General features: G+C 41.9%; 1 protein-coding gene across 2 annotated transcripts in view; it reads right to left on the reverse strand.

The window, feature by feature from the left end:
* The window catches only part of MTCL3 (MTCL family member 3), a 32,527-nt gene extending 16,676 nt beyond the window's left edge, over nt 1-15,851 (reverse strand). The window contains exons 1-4 of one of the 2 annotated variants that reach the window (XM_081140974.1): nt 15,099-15,851; nt 12,010-13,195; nt 11,337-11,561; nt 9,498-9,656 (exon numbers count right to left, since the gene is read on the reverse strand). In XM_081140974.1, coding sequence (XP_080997100.1) covers nt 9,498-9,656; nt 11,337-11,561; nt 12,010-13,101 — 1,476 coding nt within the window. In that variant the 5' untranslated portion in view covers nt 13,102-13,195; nt 15,099-15,851. Of the gene's footprint in view, nt 1-9,497; nt 9,657-11,336; nt 11,562-12,009; nt 13,196-15,055 lie in introns of both variants that reach the window. The other variant, XM_081140975.1, reaches the window with a different exon arrangement.
* Between the last annotated feature and the right edge of the window lie 6,171 nt (nt 15,852-22,022).

The raw sequence follows: 22,022 nt of genomic DNA on the forward strand, positions 1-22,022 counted from the left end.
GAGAGAAACTAAATGACATCTTTAAATGTCATCTTCAAATGTCACTTGTCGTCTGGATAAAGATCAGTTTAACTGACCCTGAAATGTAAAAATGGAATTTGAACAGAGATATCAAATAAGTGATTGCATTTCCATTAAAATGCAATTAAGTCTAAAGTCTTCAAGATACAATTGAATTTTCAATTTGGGAAATACTTCCTAATACAGTGAACTTGTATGTTATATTTACTCAAACATAACACTGAATAGGAACTGAATAAATTCTAATTTTAGGAACTAAAGATGAGTTCCTCTAACAACTCTTCTCTTGCCCAAGCATTTATTGATAGTTATTGTATGTATAACAGCCTCTGATGTGATTTAAATAGAAATAAGGTTCTTTAAAATTCAGAAAGCACAGAATTTAGATGTGGAGTCAAGGAAAGCTACAGAACAATCTAAAGTATCTTGTGCTTGAATACAATAGCCCTCCTCTCTCTCTGAAATGTTTAAGAGCAGCAAAGGTAGGAGAGACACATTTATCCGGACAGACTGAATTGTCAGCCGTATTGATAAATGCAAGAGCAGCTGCACTGTCTTCACCCCCCCCCCAACACATGTAAATGTGAGGTAAGGGTGGGGAAGCAGAAAGAACCGAGGATGTGCCTCAAGGGAGAGGGAACAGGGCAGGTGGGAGGAGTTAGAATGACTTTAGGGTTAAGTAAAATGTAAAGGGGAGCCTCGGAGTAGTAGACACTCATGGGAAAAAGAGACAGCAAAGTGTTTCAAAGGCCTATACTAAAGAATTAGAGTCCTAGATAGATGAAATTTCAATCTCATAGACTTAAAAATTCTTTCTAGGAGTGAAGTCTTGATTAGCTAGTCTAAAGCTATGTGGTAATAATAACAGCAAAAATACGGAAAATATTTATTTTCCTTTAAGAAGCGATTAGATTGAGGGTCAGCTATTAAGTGACCTATCTGAAAAAACACAGGTATAAAGTCTGTAAAAATAGGGGACAAGATCAACAGACCTGAAAATACTTTTCTAGCCCTATGCTTCTAGGGCTAGTCCCCTCCCTCCCCCCAAAGAGTTGTTTTCTGTGAGATAAAATAGACTTTTCCTGTGGGCACCTTGGCAATCTCAGCATTCCCTACACTTATGCTAGAGTTGTAGAACTTGGAGATTCTCGGAATACTGAGGTCGCCAAAGAGGGCAGGTCATTTGTGGGTCAGGAAGAAGATAGAAATGGCCATGAAAGGGGCAGCCTCAGTCCCTGCAGTGAGGTTGCGCAGCACTAGCCAGCGGAGGCAGACAGATGGTCATGGACCCTGCCTGTTACTCCTGATATTAACCTTTCTAAGCCTCCAGTGTTCATCTCTAAAATGAAACTATTAACAACATAATTCTACACAAAGTATCTGGCACAGTGACTGGCTTCTAATTAGCACTCAGCACATGGTTATCAGGCAACTGTGGCCCTGGGGTAATTTTCCATATCTCTTCAGCCAAATTTACTGCTGACCTGACTATCCCAAACACTGAAAATTTAAAGCAAATTTAGTTGAACAGTGCTTGGGAGCGACAGCATCCGCAGCCTTCTCTCGTTATCTAGATCTGCATTTCACTTTGCCTCAGCAAAGCACATAGAAATTCAACTGCAGAGCCGGTGTGTGTTGGGAGGGGGAGGCAGAATTGTCCCCTTGTTCTTAAATTCCTGTCCTCAATCCCCTTCCCAAGAATCCCACAAGAGCTTGTTGCAAGGAAGACTTGTTGCTTCAGGGGAATAGCTGGGGTTTGAGAGCAGCGAGGTGGAGACCTGGAAGTTTCTAGGAGGGTGGAAAGTCTCAGGAGACCTCTAACTCTGGAATCGTGGTGAGTTACTCACAGGCTTCCTCCTCATTCTGTCCCTGTTGCACTAAGCACCCAGGAAAGAGCCGAGCCCTGGTGCTGAGGCCTGCTTCTCGCTCTCTGCAAAAGAGGGCCTGAAACACCTCTCCTCACTTCCATTCACTCACATTCACAATTATTTATTGTTTATCAATTTTGTGTCAACAACTTCTGGTTGTTGTGGACACACTGATAAATAAGACAGATTCGATTCTCACTCTCAAGGAGTTCAGTGCAGGGGGTGAAAAATATAAGCAAGTGAAAGATGAAGTAACAGTTGTTACAATATTACAGAAGAATGCAGTCTAATTACTACATGCCAGGCACTGAACTGGATGGTGAGGGTGCCACAGCGATCGAAACAAGTAAGGCCCTGTCCTCATAGGGCTTACTGTCCTGAGATAATGTATATCAAAGTATTCAGTACAGCGATACAAATGTGTAACTATTGTCAAATTACAACCTATACAAGGCTGTCTTGTCTATCAAAAAATAATTAACTTGAAGTCAGGGACTTTTCTCATGGTGACATTTACTGTTATCCCCTTATATACACTATATACATACTTATTAATGTTTGCTTTAAAAGTTTGTTAAAATAAAGTCAGATCAATGTTTTGGGTTTTTCGCCTCAAAGAAAAGGCTGAGACAGAGAGCTAAAACTATTTTCTGCCACTGCTAGGGGCAAGGCCCGTCTCAGGCAGCCAAGGGTGGCCAGGGTAGAAAGGAGTGGGAGAATATACTGTGGTTAATTACTGCCACCAAAACCTAAAGGCACATCACAGCTCCACCCTCAGAGTCCCTTAAAGAAGGAACTAGGTTGTTTAATGAGGGTCAGTGCTACAGGAGGTTTCGTCTGTCACACACACAGACAGGCAACCCGAAAGATTCTTATGCTCTTATAAATACTTTCGCCTTCAAAATCCTCAGGGAAGTCATAGGGGATAAAAATAAATTTTCAATAATAACAAACTACAAATGTTTGGATGTTTAACTGATAACCAGCAATCCTTAACTCAGGGGCCACACCTCCTATGGTGAGAGCCTAGCAGTGGTCCAGGGGCCAGTTTCACTCCAGAGAACTGCGTGGTTCACCCCAGAAAACTACATAAAGTCACCTCAGAGACATTTTGCACAAATCAGAATGTCTAGGTGCCATCATTCAATACTCTGGTTTATTTATTATTGGAAAAGATGCTGAATTCTTTGATTACCATGAGGTCTTTGTGTTTTCCTGGGGTGGAGAGCTAAGGCTACATCAAGAGTGTGATTCAGATTATTGAGAAAGCTCCACTTGTCTTAAGCCCAGCACACTGGGTCTTCAGTTCTGATTTTTCCACTAAACCAGGCCCTGAATGCTGAGTAGCATCAACAGCAGAATCATTGTAGGTCCCAGTCTCCCTGGTTCAAAACCATTCAGCAGTGCCTCCAGTGCACGCAAACTCCTTTTAACACAGAGCTCTGCTGTCCCTACCTTTGTATCCTCTGTGGTATCTACATGGCCACACTACAGCAGGTGGTAAGTTACTGTTCACTAAATAGCTGCTGATTTAATCATGACAAAGATACAGTAATAAAATAATAATAATGAAATGGAATGGCATACCTGGCTGTGAATAAAACTTTTAGGGAGAACAGAGATAGAAAACTGACACAGTAAAAGAAATGATGGTTTTACAGGGACCTTTGCAAGCATTCAGTATAACTTCCAAATTTATGAATAAAGAAACTGAGGCCTATAAATTAAAATTACTTGCTCAAGGTCATAGGGAGTGAGAGGTGAGGTTTCAAAGCCAGTTTCAGCTCCATGATATATGCACTTTCCAAGAAACCACACTCAAGATCACAGCTACTGATGAAATGCCTTAGTTCTACATTCTGCAAAATTTTACTTCCTAATGTATTGATAGTATAGATGAGAACTGACAATTATTTAGAAAGCTCATCCATCCATTGGTGCCATGTAAATAGAGTGTGTTTATAATCGTCAATATTTTTCTGTGCTATAAATTATTTTCTTCATGATTCCTCAGGAGATCTCGTAGGGAGCTCAGAGTTGCCTCCATGTATCTGGTCACACCTAGGAAAGAAATTTTTTCAATATTTCTTTCCCTACCTTGATTGCTACTAAGCTCAGAGCTATTCATAATAATGTACTCCCCTTGGACTAAGTTTGCCTTCATCTTCCCAGAATTCTAACTTGACCTAATTTTTAAACCCTTATTTCAATGTTTATGATTTACTGTGAACCATTTCAAATCTCTTTTTAAGACAGGTTGGAGAGAGAAGAGATGTCAATAACTCTATAAGTAGCGTACTTCCATGCAGATATTTAAACACAAGTAAGCTGCTCATGTCTCAAGGGTGAATAACTCAGTGTTTGGCCTAGAACTCCAGACCCTCTGTTAAACTGGGAGAGTCCAGGGTTGGGGCTTTAACTCCCATGGATATGGTTTATCAGCAAATTCATATGTTGGCTGAACAATTTCTATGAAGTCCATGATGTTGCAAACATCAAAATCAATGGATAGTTCAACTGGGAACTACACCTCAACAGAAGATGCTTAACCAGGTAAAACCTCTATTTTTATAATGCCTTACTGTTTCAAGAATATAAAGTTTAAAATTCTAGCCAAGAGGGAAACAGGGATCTAATCAACTATGTAGGGTGAGTTATGCTGGCATATATTTTTATGTAAAAAAAAAATCAGAAATTTGAAGTTTATAATAAAAGTTCAATATGCTTCAAAAAATAATCCACCAATAAGGTTCTTCTGATCTGTATACTACTTGCTTTTGCTGGTGGCTGGGCATCTCAGTAAAGGAACTACTTATCTAAGACTGAGTCTTGGGAATCACTTCACAGTGAGTCTAACTAAATAAATACATCTTTAAAAATACATGATAACCTCCTGGAAGACAAGCCTTCCTGTGCTGAGCTGGTACATGCTTCCTTGTTTTTAATTTATTCTCTGTTTTTCTTACCTATATTATTCAAGAACCTGTTATCTCTGAGAAGATATGACTAAAGTAATAGTGTTTGATGCATTTGAAAATATTTATGGTAATATCATTTAAAAATATCAATGACTACTATTTCTTCTTTTTTTTCAAATTATCAGAACACTATCAGAATTAAGGGGAAATATTCAAAATGCCAAAGGAATTCCCTATAAAATTTCTCTTGGGCTGCTTCTTTGCTGATTTATCACTCAGCATTTCTTCTTTGCAATTTATAACAGATAGATATGCCTTACCAAAACCAAGTATAGTTACAATCAGTTCTTTATTTTATATAAGAAAATAAATAGGTAATTATAATCATGCAGGGCAAGCATTTGTTCATTAATGTGTTCTGTCTGCAAAGAGAGTGACTATACAGATATACTCTCTATAGTAGAGACCAAAAAATGCCACACAAAAAAAAACAGAGACAGAAATTTATAGCATTAATTATTTTTTTGTTCTAGGGTGAAAGCTCATGGCAATAGATAAGATATATTAACCAAATACACAGCAAATAAAAGTCCCAAGATAAATGGCGCCATTGTTGTAGGCCAGTTAAGAGTCCTCTAGAGCAAAGACCAGGAAAAGTTAAGAGAATCATTTTCTTTTCAGACTCTTGTGTGCAAGTGAGGCATGAGACAATACAAAAAGTACAGATTCTGAAATGTAAAAGATCTAATTATAAACAGCGCTCATCACCATCTCATTTACTTTTTTCTGTTTCCATTTTCAAAAGTCCTCTGTTAGTAATTTATTTGCTTAAATTTTATCAACACTTCTCCAAGCACCAGACCTTAACAGTGGCATGAGAAGACCCTCTTTCCTGAAAAGCACAGGAGTTTCAAAGCTTTGAAAATAAAAATTCTTCCTATAGCAGCAGGACTTCACGAAGGGCAGCGACCCTCAATTCAATAAAGCAAAGATTCGCCCTTCACAGGTCCTCACTTTATGCCATTTGTGCATTAACCTGTCCTCACATTCAAAGAGCTGATCGTAGTTTCCATAAAATAACATCTGTCATTGTGATGCTGAAAGACACCATCATTTTCCCCAGGTTACATAAATGTAAAGGCATTTTTCTACTGTGAGAAAGCACACTGCTAGTAGTCGTCAGTGTTTTATAATCAGAGTGAGAATGCCATTAAGGTTCTACGGCAGCATCCTGAGAGGTCCCTCTTGCTTGCAACTGGCAGAGTATCAGCTGCTTCAATACAAGCAAGGAACTGCAGTAAACCTATTTAATTACCTCCATCCTGTCTCTATCCAACTCTTCTTACTCCCGGGTGCCTAATCCATCCTCTCAGGGGGAGAAGATAAGCAGATGGATGTGAGCAGGGGCACAGAACTTTGCGTAGCCACCAGCCCCGAGAGCAACTGGTCACCACCCTTGAAGTCAGTTAAACCTTCAGTAAATGGTTTCCAAACTCCAACCGATGGGCTGTTGGTCTCAGTTGTGCTGTTCAACATCTATATGGCTCCATATAAGAAACTAAAATCAGGGAGTTGGAGGATTGCTTCTCTCTAGTCTATTCTATTTAATATTTTATGATTTTATTCCCCAGCTAGTATCTCCTCTTCATAATGGAAAGCTTGGCCTTCCATTGTTGTGTTTTCTCCGCTGGTAGAACGCCACAAAGGGAAGACAGTCATGTGGTTAACCATCACTCAGGACTTGAATACGTTTTCATTTTACAACCAAGAAAGCTGGTGCAATCACAGAGGGACAAGTCAGTCTTTAAACTCACAGCCTCTACCTTACAAAGTGAGCCAGTTATCATTACAGCTCAGTTATAATATTTATGTTCAGAGGGCAACAAAATTACCATTACAAAAATCTTAATTAAATGAAACATTTCTGATTTCTGAACATATTTTTACACTACTTTTTCTCTTTCTGACACTTTTCTGAGCACTATACAAGTCAACCTCATAAGAATGATTATGAAATTTCTTACCAGAATGTTTCTCATTTCCCCTATATTACATTTAGAATCCCTGTTTTTTATTTTCCACTCTCTTGCCCTCCCTTTCTATTTCTATTTCTGCCACCCTTCCCCCACCTTCTCAAACTGCAAATGCTATTTCAGAGCCTATCTGTGTAATAAAAGGTTACCTTTAGAAGCTGATACACTGCACACTTGTTCTTAAAAATTCCTTACACTTTTACTGATGTAGTCTCTAGATCAGAGATTGGAACTTTGCTTTTATAATTCCAAGGAAAAAGAAAATTAGCTCTTTGGAAGGAACACATATACCCACACTACTTGGTGCTGCAAGAGTGCTTTCCTAATCCTGAGTAGTCACTGGGAAGGGTGTGAAGAACAGAATCAAGGAAATGCATCTTTACAAAGATTCTCCTGAGGACATGCCCAGGTTCCAGCCTTTCTCCCCAGTAGCCAGATTATTTTGGTTTTTATTTTGAGATGGGGGGGTTCCACCTGTCTGGCATTTTCTCCTTTCCTGTACATAGGATGAAAATCAGAAAGCCCTGATGTCATTCCTAAATCCAACTTTCCAGATATCCATCTGAGAAACATCTACAGGACACCAAATCACAAGGTACTTCTCTTATATCCTTGGCAGTCAAATGAAGTTTGTTTTGACTTGAATGTTTTTAATCGTATAAACAAAGAACATGGTAGAAAACAAGTGAGTGATGAACATGGAATGAAGCCTCATGGAACTAACAATGAACTTTCTCTTTGCTTGCCTATATGAAGGTATTTAATAGCTACTATTCTGGGTTGAATTGTGTTCCCACAATTCATATTCTGGAGTCCTAACCCCAAGTACCTCAGAGTGTGACCTTATTTGGAGATAGGGTCTTTATAGAGGCAATCAAACTACAATGAGGTCATTAGGGTGGGCCTTAATCTGACTCGTGTCCTTATAAGAAGAGGAAGTTTAGACACAGACAGCCACAGGGAGAATGCCATGTGAACCTGAAGACAGTGATCCACAAGCCAAAAGGAGAGGCTTGGAGAAGGTCCTTTCTTCACAGCCCTCGGAAGGAGCCAACCCCACCACTACCTTGATTATGGAGTCCTTGCCTCCAGAACTGGAGAAAACAGATTTTTATTGTTTAAACTACCCAGTTTGTGATACTTCATTAGAGCAGCGCTAGCAAACGAACACAGCTACCTCCTGGAAATTGTCAATTTTTGACAAATTTCAACTGTACACTACTGTTGAAGAAACATATATCTATTCAATTTCACATTTGATCTCAACTTCAGGAAAAAAAAAATCTATGCTGCTCTTTAACGGTAAGGCGCCAGGATTTCACGAGAAAATCCACGATAGCCACAGGAGATGTTGAGAATCCTTGAAAACAACATTCCACAACTGAATACGCAGAAGGAAAGAGAGTTAGAGGCCTTTTAAGTCAACTCAGTTACCAGCGAAGAAAGTCACAAGGCTCCCAGCCTCCACGATCTTTTACTGTAGCGCACAGCCACCCTTGGGTATTAGCCAAGAACTGCATGTCATTAAAACGTCATGTTAAAAATGTTTGGAGTCAGTATAGTATAAGAATAAGAGGAAACTTAGGTCACCAAAGAGTTTACCCCACCGAAACAGTTTTCTACAATTCCTGACACATATTCTTAATTAGACTATTGATAATTTCACTGCTACACACTAGATACACTTTTATACCATTTTGACATAAGCGCAGAAAATGGAAAACTGCAATGTCGCAGTTAGTCCACAGAAAGATTAAGATTTTCATTTCAAATCTGCATAATTAAGCAGAGAAAAATGTTCAGAGGATTACTTGCGTAATTTGGTAATTCTCAATGGTTTTCACAAGTTGTACTGAATTCTCTCAGGCAGTTTCAAAGAAAAATATTATTTTAATTCAAGTTGTTACTTATCACAAAGCTAATTATTTCTTGATAGACGTTTTCTGTTTCTTTTCTCTTCCAATTATTTTCTTCGATGCTGATTTTTTTGAGAAGATTCAGGGACAAGGTAGGAATCTTGAAAACAACTGATGTAGAAGAGAATTCTGACTCTTCTACACAAAAGGGTAGAACTAACATGACTTGGTTGAAGTTGCAATTAAATAGATTTCAACTCAAAACAAAGGAAACCTTTCAAAAGAGGTATGCAGTGATAGAATGAGCTACTGCAGCAGATCTTTTAACTGGCGATGTTCAAGCATTAGACCATTTGGAGGTTTTTATAAGGAGGATTCGAGCAATGATTAGATTAGCTTAAATAGACTTTATGACCTTTTTCATCCTAAAAGTGCATGGTGCTATGAACTCAGTAGTAATATCACAGAACTAGTTCTTCCCCTCTGCTAACACAAGGCTCATTCCTTCATACTCTTGACACCCTTTGTTTGGTATAGATACGTAATTTATTTAATTAACCTACGTTTAGATGACACAGGCTGAAACATCAGTCACAGGTCTATATGTGAAGTTAGATGTAGGACTGAAGAAAAATTCTCCTTTATTAGTATAAATTCATCTATCTGTTACTATATTGGGTGAAAACAAACTGTCTTATAATCATGAAAAAATAAAATTATTTTAACAGTCATATTAGTCCTTGGAATGCTTTTCTAAAGAGTTAAAATAATGAGCACAGCATTAGATAATCAAATACTAACCTCCTTCATTTTTTCCAGTTCGTTCTGTAAAGCTTGCTTTGCAATCTCAACTTCTATAAGCTGTTGCCTCAGTTTCTCATTTTCATCTTCTGTGGTTGTTCTCTTTTCTTCCACATTTTCCAATTCATGGTGAAGCCTCACAGATACATCCTTTGCAACCTAAATGAAAGTGTTTGTAACAATAAAATATAATTAAAGACAAAATATGTGGGCTAAAGTTACATTCATATTAAAAATATTAAAATATTAAGAGCCAACACTTATATAACATTTACCATATGCAGCCATTATTCCAGATGCTTTACATATAAGCTGTTCACATACATATAGAATTTAACTCTTACAACAAGTCCATGAATAGGTACTATTATTATTCCAGTTATATAAATGAGAAAACGGAGTCTTGGATAGGTGAAGTAATATGCTCAAGGTCATATAAGCTAACAACGTATCAACCTCTACATTATAGTAATAAACGTTCAATTGTGTCTATCATGTGTAGAGAAATTTCACATATCTTCTCTAATTCTATGAGGTAGACATTTCTATTATCACCCATTTTAAAGACTAAAAAACAAAATCTTCACAAGTGGGGTCTGGGGCATGAATTTTGATCCTGGACTTCCAGGTACGTGGTTTTAGGAACCACTTTAGTTCTTGAGATTGTCAAAAAAACAAATAAACTGTGCATTTTGCCTCCTGTTCTGAGATTATCCTGGAAATTTTAGGGTTTGGAAAAGTGGAGCAGTCTTGTGTAGTGGCTCAGAACCAGGCTGTGTTTTAGACTAAGTGAGGAGCCAGCCTGGCTACCGACTAGCTGAGTTACAGGGCTGGATGGAGGCTGGGCACCTAACCTTAGTAAAAGATCCAGTTTAAGTACCTGTTAAATGATACTATTAATAACCCCTACTTTATAGGGTGTTGTTGTTTTTTTCTCTTGAGAAATATATGAGATAATAATATATATAACAATGCTTGCCAAGGTTCCCAGTACATAGTATCAACAAGGTTAAAAGAAAAAAAATAACAATACACTGACTTTCATAAAATGTTTTCTCATTGCTTTCTTTGAAACAAATATAGGATAATCACATTTGATTTTTCTATCTTGAAGTTAATGCAATTAAAATTATATTTTTTTGCTTGTCCAAGGCCATGAAGGTAACACCCGACTTACAGTTAAACTGAATCGAACAGACCACGCCTGCCTAAGACGCATTTCAGAGTTGAAATTTCTCCACTGGGGGGAGATTCTGAAGAAGCAACTTCACATTAAAAAGAATGTGAAGTGTTTCTTTTATTTACTTCATGCTCCCTTTACTTCCAAGAGGGGTCTTAAGTTGGGCAATTTTCCTTTCGGGGAGTTACGGAATTGGTAAGTAGAGCAAAGGACTGGTAGAAGATGGGGGGGGGGGAATCTTGCAGAGAGAAATCTCAGACTCCCCTGCACCCAGCGCTGTTGCTACTCAGGGCTCCAGCGACCCCGGGGCGTCCTCGCCGCACCGCCCTGCAGCGCCCGATCCCCCCCCCCCCATCCCCGGCTCCTCCGAGGCAGCTGCGCTCTGCCACACCCTGGTGTCTGCCGGGGACCCCGGCGCCCTCTTCCCACCACCCCTGCTAGAGCAGAGCCCCGTTACTCCGGGAGAGCCCAGAGCCGCCTCTGCAGAAGGCCTGGCACACCGGGCTCTTCAGGCCCACCCGTCTCTCCCTCCCGGGACTGATGCTTCGTGGTCAGAACTGCGAATCTCCGTGTCCTTAAAGCCCTTTGCCAGTCACCGCCCAAGGCTTTCAGAGCAGAGCCCGGCCCCGAGCCCCCGCCCGCCCGCCCGCGCCCCCGACCTTGAGGTCCTGCTCCAGGCTGCGCAGCAGCTCCCCGTCGATTTCCCCGGTCTGCGCGTAGCGGAGCCGCTTGCGCTCGGCTTTGCGGAGGCGGTACTGCAGGATCCGGCAGTTCTTGTTGGCTCTCTCCAACTCATGGCGCATTTCCTGCAGTTGACAGGCATCTTCCTCGAAGAAAGTGTCCCTCATCTCGTCCATCTCGGTCCTCAGCTCGTCGATCTCGTTCTGGGGTGACAGGCCGCGGGTCAAACACCCCCTGGCCCCCCACCCCTCTGGCATACACCGTGTACACCCCATCCCAATTCCAAATCCTCAGCGTTATCGCCCCCTCTCCGAGAGACAGGAGGGACACGGAGAAACTAGAAACGCGGGCCTTCTTTGGGCCTCCCCTCGCCCTCCTGCTCTGTCACGTTCTCTCCATGAAAATGTGGGGCGAACCATGATAATCAGAGAAACGGAGGCCCAGATTCGGGTTCACATTAAAGCCTAACGCCACCAGTCTCCGGCCGTTTTGAAACCGGAACAGGCCTAGGAACCCCCTCCCCGCGTTTCCTGTTCCCCTCCCTCCCGAGGCTCCCTAACAGGTTCGCAGCCGCGCGCCCCAGCCGGGACACGCCCTGATCCCCCGGGCCCGCTCCTCCCCTCCCCCACCTGCCGCCCGCGCCCCCCTCACCTTGAGAGTCTCGTTTTCCTCTCGAAGCTTCTCCATCTCCTCCTGCATCTCCTCCTGCTCCGGGAGCTGCTGCGGGTGCGGCTGCGACGGAGGGGGCGCCGCCGCCTGCATGCCGCCGCCGCCCGCGCCGCCCTCCGCGCTCTGCTGGGGGCCCTCCGCGGCCGCCGCCATCGGGAAGGAGGAAGGGGCGGCGAGAGGCTCGCAAACGGCGGGGGCGCCGGAGACCGGGGAGCTCCGGCTGCCGCCGCCGCCGTTCTTCGTGTGCATCTGAGCCGCGGCCGCCGCCGCCGCGCGCTCCTTCTTGAGATGGAACTGGATGAGCTCAGACTGCAGGCAGCCTTCCTTCCAGTAGCTCCCTGCGCCGCTTCCCCCCACGACGCCGCTTCCGGGGTTCCTACCGCCGGCGCCGGGGGTTTTGACCGCAGAGGCGGGGGGCGGAGGGGAGGCCCCCTCCCCGCCGCTGCCGCCCCTCGGCTGGGCGCGGACGCCTTTCCCTCGCCAGCCCCTGGGCGGCGGCGGCTGCGGAGCGCCCCCCTCCCTTTCCCCGGAGCCGCCGCCGGCTCCTCCTACTTCCCCACCCCCTCCTCCTCCTTCCCCGAGCGGAGGGGGTTCCCCGAGTTTCGAGGGCACGGGCTCTAGCTCCCGGGGCGGCTCCTCGGTCGGGCCAGGCCTCTTGGCGCCCACCGGGGCCAGGGGCGCCGCGGGGGCCGCTTCAGCACCAGCCGCGGGCTGGACAGCTCCCTGCGCGGCCCCTTTGGGAGCGGGCGGCCCCGCCTTCTCCGCGCCGCCTCCGCCTCCTCGGGCGCCGGCCGGAGGCGCCGCGCGGGCCCCGGTCCTGTTGCCCTGTGGCGGCGGCTGCTGCTGCTGCAGCTGCTGCTGCCGAACGGAATTGAGTTTAGTGCCGGCTCCCACCGGGTACCGGGCGGCCGCGGGGGTCTGTCGCACCGAATTGTCCCTCAGTCTAGCAGGTGACTGAGCACGCTGCTGCTTTCTGCTGCTGCCCTCCGGGTGCAGGCGAGCCTCGGGGGCCCCGGGGGCGGCGGCGGCTGCGGCTGCGGCCGCGGCAGCGCCCCCGGTCGGTGGCTGGCTCATGGCTGTCTAGGAAGAATCTACGGATGCGATTCAGAACGGTCCATCACCAGATCATTCTCTTCCCTCCTCTCCGCCACCAAACTTCCCGTCTAGTCTGGAACAGAAACAAAAGAAGGAAAACATACAACATGTCTGCACTGTGATAGAGCCAAGGGCGATTTTGCTATGCAACGAAAGCCCTAGAAAATGATGAGATTTGGAAGGTGCTTAATAGAGACCTTGGATTTAGGAGGAAGATGCAGTATTGTCAGTTCTCGGTTTGCCCAGGGAGGCGCTCTCTCCAGCCCATCCCATTCCCGCGAAATGATGACGATGTGAAAGCAGCTGAATGAACCATCACAGTCTCAGGGTGGCATGTTTTGGCAAGGGTGATACATGGAGTCAGAAAAGAATTGGGGGCAGGGGAGATTTTAAAAGGAGGGTAAAGTCAAGAAGCAGCAGCTTCAGAGGAAAAGGAGATGTCCACATACTAGAGTTGTAAATACCCTGATTTTTCAACTTCGGTTTTTCTCACCTCAAATCTGCAATTTAAAGAATAGTTTAGTGGAGAGAGTTTTGTTTAATTAATATTCCCAGTGTCAACTGCAGGAAAAGGGTTATGATGGAGATTCCTGAAGAAAATTTGCTATGGATAAATGGCACTTTTCTCAAACGGCTCTAACCCTTAATATTCTTAGTTTGAGAAATGCAAACCAAGTCCTTTAGACTAGACTAAAACATATATATATATATATATATATATATATATATACATTTTAAGTCAACTTCCGTTTCAAGAAAATTATGGCATTAGAAATCATCTATATAGTTTCGTCACTAGCAACTCTAAAGGGATTCTTCTTTTTTAAAGCTTTGGGAAATAATTTTAAAAATACTTTTAGAAAAGTTTATTGATGACTCTGCACAATTTCTTAAATTACAGATGATGACTTTTTCTACACTTATCCAAATTTTATAGTTCTTATGAATTATTTGTTTTATGCGTGATTGCTAGATAGAAAATATTTTATTCTTAAGCATCTTCTCAGATGATATGTCATAGGCAAAATTATATTTTTTTCAGTGCCTAGTCCCTCCTATGGAGCCAAATTCTGAGACAGAATGACACTGCACCCAAGAAGGCTGGTGCATCCTAACTCATAGTGATAAGACCAATTTCTATCGTGCAATTTTCCCAAAGATGAAACCATCACTGGAAAATAACAAAATCTGGAAAATAACAATCCATTGCCTCCTGGCTTCTCCCTAGTGATTCCGCTAGTTAGTCAGCTAGTATCAATTAGGTGCCTTTTCCTTAGAACTATAATTTTTCTCTAAAGCATTAAAAAGGGCATGACTAGGCAGAAAGTTCTGCTTTTAAAAAGTCCTATTAGGAGGGGAGATACTTGTCAGTTACTTTACTAGTATTATTCCTGTTATTGTCTATTTTCAGTACCATAACTTAGTAACATGCTGTCAATCCTCACTTTATAAAGAAATGTTACTGGAGAACTCCAACTCCCTTTCTCTTCCCGGGATCTCCTTCCAACTTGGTTTGGAAAATAATAGTGAACAAAGGAGACATTTGAGGGGAGAAAAAAGTTGTCCATCAACTTATTTTCTGGGTGTTCTCTTGGAGCCTCATGCTCCTAGAATGTGTGGCCTAGTTCATCTGCGTGGGTCGCACTAACGGGGATCACCCAAACGCGGTACTTGGCCTATGCAACCTTCTTTTTGTTTCCAATGAGGCAGAATCGCTCCGGAGCTGAGCGCCACCGGAGAACGCTTGAGCTCGGGCCCAGACACCGCCAACCCAGGAGAAAGCTCGGCTTCCACCATCGAGGGTACCCGGCTGCTGTCCCTCGGTTCTCCCAAAGTGACAAGATGCTGTGTCTCTTCCCCCGTGGAAATCGTCAACCAAGCAACCCCAGGAGAGCCCAAAGGAACATTTCTAATCTCCTGCCCACTCACCTACCCTCTCTCTCATCCCAGCCCTGCAGAAACCCAGAACTGCTCACTTCTCAGCAGAGGCGATGTATCGGGGTTGAAGTGAATCGGATGCGTTTTCCTTCTGAGCTTCCGGCGACCTCAGGGTGAGATGGTGTCTTTCAGAGACCAGGAAAGTTTCACCTCGTAGGTTTAAATTCTACTTTCCGGCTGAGCGCGCCTCTGGGCCCCGGGCCCCGGGCCCACACCCCCTGGGCTCCTCCACACAATGGCGCTGACGAGCGGCGTCCGGGTCGCCCGGGCAGGTTGCTCCGCCGCGGCTCCGAGCGCGCAGGGCGGGGCGCGCGGTGCCAGCCGCTCCCGGGAGCCGCGCCGTGCGCCTCGGCTGCCCTCCCGGACGGCAGGGCAGGGCAGGGCAGGGGCGGGATGGCGAGGGAAGGCAGAGGAGGAGTACCCGAAGAGAAGCTACTTTCAAGAGGAAAGAGAAGAAGGCGGGGACGGGGAAAGCGGCGGCGGGTGGCAAGAAGACAAAAAGGCCGGAGCCACGCCCCAGACGCGAGGTCCGCGGCCGCGCTCCCAGCGCTCGCTGCGCGCCGAATCCCCCACTTGGCAGACGATTCCAAAGCCGCTGGAAACCGGGCGCACGGGGTTTCCGCAAAGCTTTGTCCTGGGCTCGATCAATCTCCGTCGGTTATTCACACGGGTGTTCCCGGGGAGGCGGCCGCGGCCCGTGTTCCCGGCGGCACCGGCGTCCGGACGCAGCGGGGGCGCCGCCGGGAGCTCTTTGTTCGCTCCTTCAACTCTCCCCGCGCGGCGCCGCGCGCTCCCCTCCCCCAGCCCGGGCGGAGCCACGGACGCCGTTTCCCGGCGCAGACGTGGTCGCCGGGCCGCCGTCCCGCAGACAAAGGGTTCCCGTGACGCGGGACTCGTTCAGCGCAAACCAAGTACACACGCGCCGGCGGAGCGCGTCCCTCTCTACTGAGCTCCGGCGTCCTCTGCGGTGCCGCACGGGTCGCGGGGACCCACACCCTCCGGAGCGGTGCGCGTGTGGAATCGAGCGCCTTTATCCTATACGAGCTTAAGGAGTTGGGGGGGCGAGGTTCGGAATAGATGCCTTTAAGGGGTACACCAGTCCATACTGTCCCACAATAGTAACGCTTTAAAAATCTGACGGGAAAGTTCTCTTTTCCTTCCCAGTTTTATTTTCCTTGGGGGGGGGGGGGGGAGGAACATGAAGGAGACCTCCTACCTCCAAGGATTCCTTAGTGAACTCAAAGATGACAATAAAGACTGCTTTAGAGAGGGTATTTTTAAAAATTAAAGTTTTCTCACATTTAATATTGTGGTTTTGTATCTAAAGGGAGGTCAGTGCCTTGAAATAATCATTGTTAATGCTAACATGAATTTTAGTGTGAATATTTTATTTACCAAGTGTAACATCTTTCATTAAAATGAAATTCAAACTATTTAGGAACAATTTGCAAACAAGCAATATGATTACAGCAAAATATTGTTCAAGCCCTGGTGAATCATATCTCCAACTATAAGACAAATGTGATATCACGGTGATATCATTCATGTATCATCTGCTCCAAAATGGGTAATAAATGCCTATTTTATGCTTGGCACTGTCCAAGGTGCTGGTTATACAAAGATTAAATTAAGAAATAGTCTTTGTTCTGGGGATGCTCAAACCTATTGATGGAGACTAGAATAATTTCCATATAATCCTTTGGAGACTTTTGGATGGTGGAACTGTGATATCTGTGATATCACAATTATAATTAATAGCTTAGACTTTGACCAATATGTGAAAAATAGAGGAATAAAAACAAAGTAAAATGTCATCACAATTTATTTAGAATTTATATTTTGCAATTTGTCATTATGTACCCAAATTTGAGTTGTGATTTCCTTAAAAAATACCAAGAGTCATAGGTATCATTCAACAAAGTGGATAAAAATGAATAAAATTATTTTTTCACATTAATTATAAAAACTAAAATGATATTATAAACATAGTCTAAGAACACAAAATATCCTGGCCCTGCTTCTCTTAACAACTTGTATATTGTTCAGGCATTTATATTTCAAATTTTTCTAATTATTTTAATGTAATTAGTAGCTTTAGAAATAATAAAATCAAGAATTGATTATCATGCAGTCAATGTACTTAAATGTGTATATTAATAATTTAGTATGTGCCCGGCCGGGCGTGGCTCAGTGGTTGAGCATTGACCTGGGATCCAGACAATCAGGGTTCGATTCCCGGTCAGGGCACATGCCCGGGTTGTGGGCTTGATCAGTGACTCTCTCATCATTGATGTTTCTATCTCTGTCTCTCCCTCTCCTTTCCTCTCTCTGAAATCAATAAAGATATATTTAAAAAAATAATAATAATTTAGTATGCAATTTCAAGGTTGAACATTAAAATACAGAATAAGTGATATTTAAGATGCTTCTTTATTCAAATAAATATGCTAAAAGAAGAACTTTTGAACTGGAAATATATCTTCTCTATTCCTTTATTTGCTAGTTAAAGTTAGCAAACCTCAGAGACGATTATTCAGTGATTTGTCTGAATTTAGAAAGGCATTACTTTTACTGTGTTTTAGAAGAAGACAGGCCAACAACTTTTTAATACTGTAATAATGAATCATCTACTCTGTAACACAGGAAGATGTGGATCTTCAATCAAGAGAGTCTAAAGTCTCAAACTCAAAGCCCTTAAGAAAAACAGCTTGAAAATCTACCCTTTTACTCTCATGACTTTACCCATATAACTGTATCTTTAGCTACAATACTTTACAGTTTGCAAAGCCCTTCCACTTTGTATGGTCAAAATACTGTGAAGTAAATACTGTCTGCTCTACTTAAAAACGAAGTAGCTATGCTTCAGAGATGTTTGTTAAGTGACTTACTCAAGTTCAATTTTTTGAAAATGTTTTTTGATTTGAGAGAGAGTGGAAGGGAGAGGGAGAGAAACATGGAACAGCTGCCTCCTGCACATCCCCTACTGGGAGGTCTAGCCCACAACCAGGGTATGTACCCAGGCAGGGAATCAAACCAGGGACCTTTTGGTGCATGGGGCGATGCTCAACCACTGAGCCACACCAGCCAGGGCTCAAGTTCAGTTTCACAATCAACTTGAATGGGTCCTCTCTTCCGTTAAAGCTGATTTTTATATTCTTCACATGTGCCTCTCTTTCTTGCTATGACTTAAAAATCTGTACCTCTAAACCTGACTTTCTATCTGTGTCCTAGCCTGTTCTTCTTACTTATGCACAGACTGTATTTGGAGATAAAAACATCACCTCAATCCCCATGTGAAATTTTCCTCTCTCCTCCAACTGATATCAATGTCTATTCCATTTCTCTTTTAATGAAGGTCAACCATATATTCTATGTCTATTTTTCTTTCAGTGATATCGTCAGTTGGTATACTTTCCCACTAAACATTGTTTTCTTCATTTCTTAATCTTTTCCCTTCTTTTCTTTATTTTTTAAATTTTTGTTTAAAATATTTACAGATGTCCCTTTTTCTCCGCAATGACCCATTCCACCCCGTTCCCCTTCTTTTCTAGTCATTTTTTCAAAATATTTTCTAGACTTATCTTTTCTATTTCCTGTACAATTACTACGAAAATCTATACCCTCATAATTCTATATTTAGACTATTGCAAATTCTTTCTATATTAGATAAATGCTTTCTGCCAAATCCATATAATCTAATGCTTTCAGTTTACACCTTTATTAAACCAAAATTACAAGTCCCTCTGCTTACAGTCACTGCATTATTTTCAGACTCTCCTTTTAGACTTCAAGAAACTGCACTGTCCCCCAAAATGTACTCCTTAATACTTCAGCACACATACTCCCTGTCCTAGTTAGACTTACCGTCTCTCCCCATAAGCAAATGGTTCTCATTCTGCTTGTATACTTTTCCTCTTGCCATTTTTTATATTTGGCAGGTCCTCCCTTTCCTGTCCAAAAGTTACCCATATTCTAGGCCTCAGCTTAAATTTCAAACCCTTCTGCCCTATGAATTTAAGCAAATTTTTAAATTTTCAAGCCTAATTTTTTTCACTCAGTTTATTAATTTATGTATTTACTATATATTGTGGAATTCATGTTATCAATAGTAACTAATTTATGTGATTATTTTAAAATGCTGAAGGTAATTCTTATTACAGTGCATGAGACATGCAATCATCATAACAAATAATAATAAATAATAACTATGTGTGTGGCATTATGAGCTGTAGATAAATGTTAGCTACTTTTGTCAGTTTCATATTTTAGGAATATTATTACATTAGTTCACACCAAGCGATGCTATTCCTGAATTTCTATAGAACGAATACGTAATGTCATACTATTAGAAACACTTAGTCTTGGGTTATTTTATAATTGTTCACCCAGATGGTAAATATCTTCAAGTAATACTCCTATTTCCCTCATTACCTTCAGCAGGGAGTTAGGCAGATAGAGGCTGGTCAGTATAGGGGCTGGATTGATTGGTAGACTTTCAGTGACAGAGAAAAGCTGATGTTTTTAGATTCATCCTCTGTTTTCAGAGAGCAATTTAGCTTGGATATGTGCCGCTGTCTTGACCTTTATGACATATATATGCAGTCACAAGCCACATTTATTCTCTGGATTTCATTTCAGATAATAATTTATGAATCATAGACTCCTTGGATTGTAAACACCATGATTCACCTTTTTATCTCTAAGCAGGCTACCCAAACTACATTATACATTGGATTTAGCCCAATTTCAGGCATCTCAATAAAGTCCACTCTACAATCTCCCAGGGTAAACATATACACATTATAACTTAACATTATGATGAAAACTAATGGTTTAGTTCATGTATTGGATTAAGGCTGCTTTATGAATGACATAAATTGCAACTCTACTATAGATGCTTTAGTTACTTATGTTTTTGCTGCTAAGTTTGCAATCTGATATTACGTAGCCATTACTCCCGTAAATGCTCATGCATATTCACCCTTGGTAATTCAAGCAATGTCTAGCCACTCATGTAGCCTGATTTCAACCCAGCCCATTTCCAATCTTATCTTTACCTTCTTAATCTTAGTGGAAATTTTTACGAGTCTGGTAGGTATTATGTAAATGCTGTACACATTTAAGATTACCATTAAATTTCACCAAATATCACTAGTGTCATAATTTAGGGTCATCAAATTTTTATAGGAGTGCTTTAATAATTCTTTATCCTACCTACTCTAAGCCCACCATCATCAGTAATTAAGCTGCTCTAATATGAGTACAGTAAGCTAATTCTCATTGTTCCAGATCAACAAGGATGGCACCTTAAGTTGCTCTATATGTCACTACAAAATTTTAATACAAGTTTTTCATTTCTACCACCTACTTTCCTTCACCTTTGCTCTCTGAGAAAAAAAAAAAAGTCTAAGGGTCCTTTGCATAGACATAATCAAGCAAAGATTCAATTAACTGTAAGTAGGCCTGGTAGCTTTTTGTATTATTATATATTGAATATTTGCTAAGTAAACTGCAAAGGTTATATTTTATATTCAACTGATTCAGTTATAGAAAAAAAGCAAAATGCCACTTACATTTTCTATTATACTTTGTTTTTCTTTTTGTTCTTAAATATCAGTGAGATTTTAATTTAATGTTTAATCACTAAAGTTTTGGATATTATGATATGCTTTTAAAGATCAGAGTACTCTTTTCTCTGACAAGATTCTAGACTATTTTGACTTTATTATTTACTCAATGATATTTATTGTATGTAAGTGTCCACTCAGGCACACTCAATTTAGGATAATTTGAAGAGGGTTTATTTACAATGGGACTATCTATATGATATAGATCAGATGTAGGAGAAACCACAATGGATACTTTCACAACCTGGGGTTAACTAACAAAGAGGACCTATCACCACACTTTGTTGAAAAGAAGACATTATTGGCAATAGTATTAAATTGATGAGGGTACACAGTGGTCATTGAAACACAGAAAAAGAGATTTGTGTAAAGCATGCCACCTTGAAAACTGTTTTTTCTACTGGGTGATACACTTGGTTCAAGAGAATCTCACTCTCCTCCCTGCCTCTGGTCTCCTGGAACTCTATTGATTAGTCCAATTAAACCCAGAGGGCTATGGAGATATTTGATGTGATCCGCTCAAACCAGCTTCCTGGTTGGAAAGCAGATCTGAGAGTCAAATGTAAGATATTCAGCAGAGTAAGCTAGAATATTATCAATAACTAAAAGAATTTAAAAATTACTATGTTCCTCATAAACTCATATCTCTCATGTATGATGGTGATCTTAAAACTTCTACTGTTGGAAAAAGAAATAAAAATGTATGTTGTCTCTTTTGGCTTTTTCTTTTAATTTTGCATAAAAAGTCTAAGAAAAAGTATGTCAATTTACATTATTATGATAATCTTGAATCTTGTTTAAGCAACTAAAGAATGCCTAACTCAAAGTGAAAATATCAGCATTGTGCAGTAATTCCTTTCCTTATGTTTTGTCAATCTCAGCACCTTTAAAAGGCAAATCAATGCCAAATACTATCAATGCAATTGATGGCCTGGGACAACCTAGAGAATATTTGTTTAAAACACACACGTACACACACACACCCTTATCCACACCAGTGTATACCTCTGAAGTGTGAAAAATAAAACTAACAAAGCAACAAACTGCAGATATTTGTAAATAAAATGCTCTGTTCTGAGCAAGAGCATCTTGCCAGGAGAAGACCAAGCTAGCATCATAGCAGGTTTTAGTGGTGTATATAAATATGCTACCTTTCAAAATGCTTTAAACATGATAGTGTTTCCATACATTGTTATTTTAAAATCTTTATCAAAAAGGGATAGTGGTTTAACTTTAAAATACTTCAGAGGAAATTAAAATAGCATGCAGTGCCAGATAATAGAAATTTTATATCACATGTCTCATGATTGATAGAAATTGCACAGAATGTATAGA

The sequence above is a fragment of the Miniopterus schreibersii genome (genome assembly GCF_964146895.1).
Source record: "Miniopterus schreibersii genome assembly, chromosome: 6".
Classification (NCBI taxonomy): domain Eukaryota; kingdom Metazoa; phylum Chordata; class Mammalia; order Chiroptera; family Miniopteridae; genus Miniopterus; species Miniopterus schreibersii.